Genomic DNA, 6,000 nt, shown 5'->3' on the forward strand with positions numbered 1-6,000 from the left:
CTGTTCAATACTCTACACTATGTAAATGTTGGCCACATGTACAGTAGGCTGAGTTGTCAAATAGGGCGAGTTGACTTGCCAAAAAAAAAAAACAGCGAACACTACCTTAGCTAATTAAGCTGTACTGTGGTGATAGTACTGTACACATATTACAGTAACATACACTACAGTATCAGCGAGTGTTATATTAACTAGGAACCACATTGTTTTGTTGTTATAAGTTCTCCGATAACTAGTATTACTGTATGTGTACTGATCTGTATTCTTACCATGCAAAGTAGTTAGTGCAAGAGTGTACATGTACTATACACTTACTGAAATGTGTTCATACCATAATACAATACTTCTACTGTGATAGAAACCAAGTAAAAACATAGGCAATATTTAGTGTGTAAGTTGAACGCGTGTAGGCAATGGGCATTGAGTTGTTAGGTTAGGAGTTAATCCACCTTAGGGCAGCAAGTGTTCGCAGTTTCCCGTAAAGAGGGAAGCCTGACTGTACAAGAGACAGGTTTGACATTTATTATCATAAGTATTATTATTGATATTATTATGGATGTAAGAATTTAACCTGAAGGAATTTTACTCCTTTTGTTAAATTCTGTGTGTGTATATATATATATATATATATATATATATATATATATATATACATATATATATATATATATATATATATATATATATATATATATATATATATATATATATATTACCTTTAAATATAGAGTATAGGAACAGCAATGATTTTTACAATTGCCATAAAAATATTAATTTTACCAAAGCAAATTTCTGTTAAACATACTGGAGAAAGTCTTTTGGTCCAAGTCGCTAGAACTGCGAGCTAGATTGTAACAGCGAGCTTCCAGATCTGTCTGATTGCTACCAGTTAGTCTACACTCAGGATCCTTGGGGATAATATGAATAAATTAATGGCAGGAAGAAAATTTATATATAATATATGAATATCAGGAAATGCGCAGTTCGATAGAAATTTGCCTATTTTTGGATGCGGTTGATAAGGAACAACATTAGGGCAGTGATGCTAAGATGTGTGACAATAATGACAGCATTCTAACTTGGAAAATAAATTTTCCATATTAATACAAGAACAAAATAAAAACAAAAACTGAAGAAAGTTTGCAGTTGTTATTCTTAATCTTACAATATAACGAATATTCTCATGATACTAACTCTGAAATAAGAAAAATAATGATCTTTTGTATTTGATATTTACCATATCTACAGCATCCCTTTTGCGAACTGCATGGGCAACTTCTTCAACGCAAGATGACTCAACCTGATAAAATTCATAGTTTTAGAATCATTGGCACCTGTTTATTTGCTGAAATCTTCTGTTTCTGTTCCAGACCCTGTGCTTTTAGGAATATTGTCTACTGGTTAAAGTATAAATATCTCATGGATATCATCATACACACAGATACATATATTGAAAGATTTCACTATTGTAGGATAAGGATGGCATGGTCGAGACTCACCCATTTTGATGCCATAAAAGTGTTGCGATCAAAGAATAAGAGGCTAACGTCAGTTTTTCATCTGTCCCTCAGAACCCCTTCATCAACTGGCTGCTGAGGTGAACATAGGTATTCTGAGGTTATAGGTACACCTCGTCCGGTCTGGGACGGGTGGTAGTGTCCTTGCCTGGTGATTGCCAGTTTGGGGTTCGAGTCCCACTTAAACTTGTTTGTTCATTTGGTCGCTGCAACTTCATCGTCCTTGAGAGCTAAGGATGGGGTGTTTGGGGGAGCCTATAGGTCAATCTGCTGAGTCATCAGCAGCCATTGCCTGGCCCTCCTTAGTCCTAGCCTTGGTGGAGAGGGCGCTTGGGCGATGATCATATGTAATATGGTCAGTCTGTAGGGCTTTGTCTTGTTTTATAGGATAATGTCACTGCCCCTTGCCTCTGCCATTCATGAGTGGCCTTTACACCTTTAAACACGTTTTAAACACGTTACCAAAAGAGACATGAGAGAGGAAGTACAGAAGCTGACACATGCACTTACCGCCCACGAGTCTAAGAAGTCAACATCCGGCGAAAAAGTCTTCAGAGGAGATACGGATCGATCTCGCTTTGTGAAGTCGTTTGCAGTTTTGCCATCGTAGGAGCCGCAGAGCCCAAACAAAGGTTCCTGCGATTTGCTGGATGCCCAAATACTCAGTGATGTAGCACATATCTGTAACTGTTGTTCAAAACGTTATAACACTGTAGGAGCGAGAGAGAGAGAGAGAGAGAGAGAGAGAGAGAGAGAGAGAGAGAGAGAGAGAGAGAGAGAGACTGGTACTTACAGCTAAATTGCTTGATCCTAGCATTCGTATACAGCCTCTGTCTCTCCAAGCCAACACCGGAAGATCTCTGCCTCCCTCCTTTATTGGCCGAGGAATTTCGTCCATTACTTCATAGAGTTTTTCATTAACTTGTAACTGCCATGAGTGAAATTAAAAACAAATGAGCTCCAATTACATTCTTTTAATAGACATCAATGAAGTTTTTTTTATGTGGTGGCCTATAGGAAACGTCCCTGTCTTCGGACTATGGTTCGAGTCCCACTCACGCTTGATAGTGTATTGTAGTGTCTGCAACCTCACCATGCTTGTGAGCTAAGGATGGGATGTTTGGGCGAATTATTAGATCTTCGTCCTGAGTCATCAGCAGCCAGCCATTGCCTGGCCCTACCTGGCCCTAGCTTGAGTGGAGAGAAGCTTGGGCCCAGATTTTATATATATACATATATATATACATATATATATATATGTGTGTGTATATATAGACAGTATATATATATATATATATATATATATATATATATATATATATATATATATATATATATATATATATATGATCAGTCACTACGGTATTGTGACTGTCCCTTGCCCCTGCCGTTCATGAGTGGATTTCAAATCTTCAAATAGAATTTCTTCTAAATTGTGGAATTTATTCCTGATATCCAGGCTGAAGGGCCTGGGAGGCTATTTGACACTGCAATACAACTGGGTGAAGGAGCTGTGCAATTGCACTATGAAGTAGAAACAGGATATTTTGGAGAGCAATATGGAAGAAAGGAGTAGGGGTAAAATAGAATGATAAAAATAGATTGCAGCTAGGAGCCGAAGTGACGGCATTATTGACCCCCATTAAAGGTTTTATAGGTCGCTCATGAATGGCAGAGAGGAAAGAGACATGCCAGTGCCAGACTGAAAAACTATATGATATGATCAGCGCCCAAGCCCCCTCTCTGTTAAGCTAGGACAAGGGAGGACCAAGCAATGGGTTCTGATGACTCAGGAGTAGACATATTGGGACCCCCAATACTAACTCACAAGGATAGTAAGGTTGCAAACACTTGGAAAGTATTTAGCTTAAGTGGGTCTGAAACGCCTATCCAACAGATTATTAGGGAGGGGCGTCTCTAATAGGCTACCACAACCCTAATATTGATTACAAGTTATTTAGATACTCGAAATTACTTTGAACATATATTCAATTTTCAAACAGAAAACAATCTACAGGAATGTATAGTTTGTAAAGCCATTAGAACAGTTTTGATAAGGTTCTCTGTAATAAACTTTTAATTGTCTTTGAAGACAATTGAATTGCTTCTTGAAGTAGTATTATAACTGTTCCACAGTAAATCATGAAATTTATAATGACCTTTTTTTCATTTTTGCAAAAAAATCTCTGCTACATAGAGATTACGAGCATTCTAGATATATAGAAAAGCAAAAGTAAATCATGAAATTTATAATAACTTTTTTTTCATTTTTGCAAAAAAATCTCTGCAACATAGAGATTACGAGCATTTCTAGATATATAGAAAAGCAAAAAAAAAAAAGATACATCATATTACCTTGTACAGCTGAGGTACGTGATTACCGAAGCTCCCCATTTTAATGATGTCACCTGGATTGTTCTGGAAGGTGGAAGGGTCAAAGCAGGTCCTTTCGCCATTGCATTTACTGAAAGGAAGAAGTGACGTTTATATCAGAGGTCAAAAGGTTAGATCTACCATACAAGAACAGCTATCTTTTAACCTTTTATTCAATTAATGACGTAATTAACTGATTTCACAAATGCCTCGACTGGGCAGGTACAGACAGGAGCATTTTGGTTTCCAGATTAACTGCAGGAGAACTTGGCAAAGAGAGCAGGAAATTCAAAGAATCATAGGTGCCATATGATAGGTTTAAATTCATTTGAAATTTGTCTAATAGGAGTAATAAGTAATTGGGGGAAAGTACCCTGAAAAAAATTTAAAATGATTATGGAAAAGATAGAGGAAAAAAAAGATTTATAGAAGGAAATATTCCACATCCTTATATGGGTAGGGATAAGACAATCGTGACAATGAAAGAAAGGTGAAACATACAGAAAGTGAAATAGATTATCAGTAATACAGGGTGACACAAAAAAAAAACGGTCAACACCTAAATTTGAATAACTTTTGAAATAAATAATCAATTCCTTTTATTTTTCAAACTTATCAAGAAAAATTAATGTTCTAAGAGTCTACCAAATTCGACCTTCGAGATGCCATGGACCACTGAGGAAAAGACATTTATAGTTGAGGCATATTTTTGATTGAAGTCTATCCACACAGCTCAATTGCAATTCAAAGAACGGTTCAAATGTCAAGAATTTCCTGACCACTCAATGATCTACAGATGGGTCAACAAGTTCAGAACCCATGGGACTGTGAATAACCTCAATTGTAAAGACACTAACAGACAATCACACTCTGGACGACCGAAATCATCAAGGACACCGCACAACATTGCTGCAGTCAGAGACTGTTGTCCGCAGCTCAAGCAAGTCTGTGTGACGGCGAAGTCAGGAGCTTGGAATCAATCGGGAGTCCGTGCGGAGAATTTTGAACGCAGATCTCCACCTGTATCCTTACAGGATACAGATTAAACACGAGCTTACACCTGACGACATGAGGAAGCAAGTGATCATGCGCCAGTGGTTTTGCAACAAGATTGACGCTATGCCAGACTTCCTTAACAATGTCTGGTTTTCGGACGAGGCACAGTTTCTGTTGTCAGGTCAAATGAACTCGAAGAACAATATCTTCTGGGGTAGCACACCCCCTGAGCACTGTCTGCAACGGCCATTACGCTCGGTGAAGTGCACTGCCTGGGTCGCCATCTCCAAGCATGGCATCATTGGACCATTCTGGTTCGAGGACGACAACGAGCGGTCTGTGACAATCAACACCGAGCGATATGTCCAGGTGCTTGGCAAGTTCTGGACAGCACTTGGTCGATGAAGAGGAGTCTTCAGGGTCCTCCAGTGGTTCTAGCAGGATGGTGCCAACCCCCACACTTCAAACGAATAATTGGCATTGCTACAGCAGCGTTTCCCTGACCGACTGATCAGTCGCAGGTGTGACCCGGAGTGGTCACCGCATTCACCAGACCTGAACCCCCCAGATTTTTATCTCTGGGGATACCTTAAGGACAGGGTATATTGAAACAACCTCCAGACTATCCCTGACCTGAAGGCAGCAATCACAGCAGCAATAAGAGTGATCCCAAGGGAGGAATGCGGGAGGGTCATTGAGAACTTTGCCGGCCGGATCCAAATGTTCCCGCAGCGCCGGGGAGCTCATTTGGAGCACATTTTGGAGAGCCAGTGAAACAAAGAGTTTTTGTTGTACAGACTTGAAAATTTGGAGATGTCTGCTACACAGGCTTGACCTAATGTAGCTAAAGTTTTGTGTCGATCTAAATAAGATTTTGGAAGTTATTCGTTTTTTGGTGATGACCGTTTTTTTTTTGTGTCACCCTGTACAAAAAATACCTAACCTAACTCGAGGTTTAGTCCTACCTGTGACATCATTGTCTTGATAAATTGTGATAGAAAAGCATTACTTTATAGATTTGATAAAAAGCGCCGATTTATTGCTTTGAAGTGTCACGTAAAAGGTATAATTTATTCCTAGAATGCAAAATAAGGAATATTTAAGAGCAAGAAAT

The 6,000-nt window shown here is 38.7% G+C and overlaps 2 protein-coding genes across 2 annotated transcripts in view; one reads left to right on the top strand and one right to left on the bottom strand.

Annotated features, from left to right (window-relative positions):
- The window catches only part of LOC137648733 (uncharacterized), a 332,677-nt gene that overhangs the window by 180,872 nt on the left and 145,805 nt on the right, over positions 1–6,000 (top strand). The gene's annotated exons all lie outside the window — the stretch shown is intronic.
- The window catches only part of LOC137648245 (uncharacterized), a 67,968-nt gene that overhangs the window by 11,483 nt on the left and 50,485 nt on the right, over positions 1–6,000 (bottom strand). The window contains exon 10 of the mRNA XM_068381169.1: positions 806–908. Within this exon, the coding sequence (XP_068237270.1) occupies positions 806–908 (103 nt within the window). The remainder of the gene's footprint in view (positions 1–805; positions 909–6,000) is intronic.

Source organism: Palaemon carinicauda, chromosome 10, assembly GCF_036898095.1.
Source record: "Palaemon carinicauda isolate YSFRI2023 chromosome 10, ASM3689809v2, whole genome shotgun sequence".
In the NCBI taxonomy this organism is placed as follows: Eukaryota; Metazoa; Arthropoda; class Malacostraca; order Decapoda; family Palaemonidae; genus Palaemon; species Palaemon carinicauda.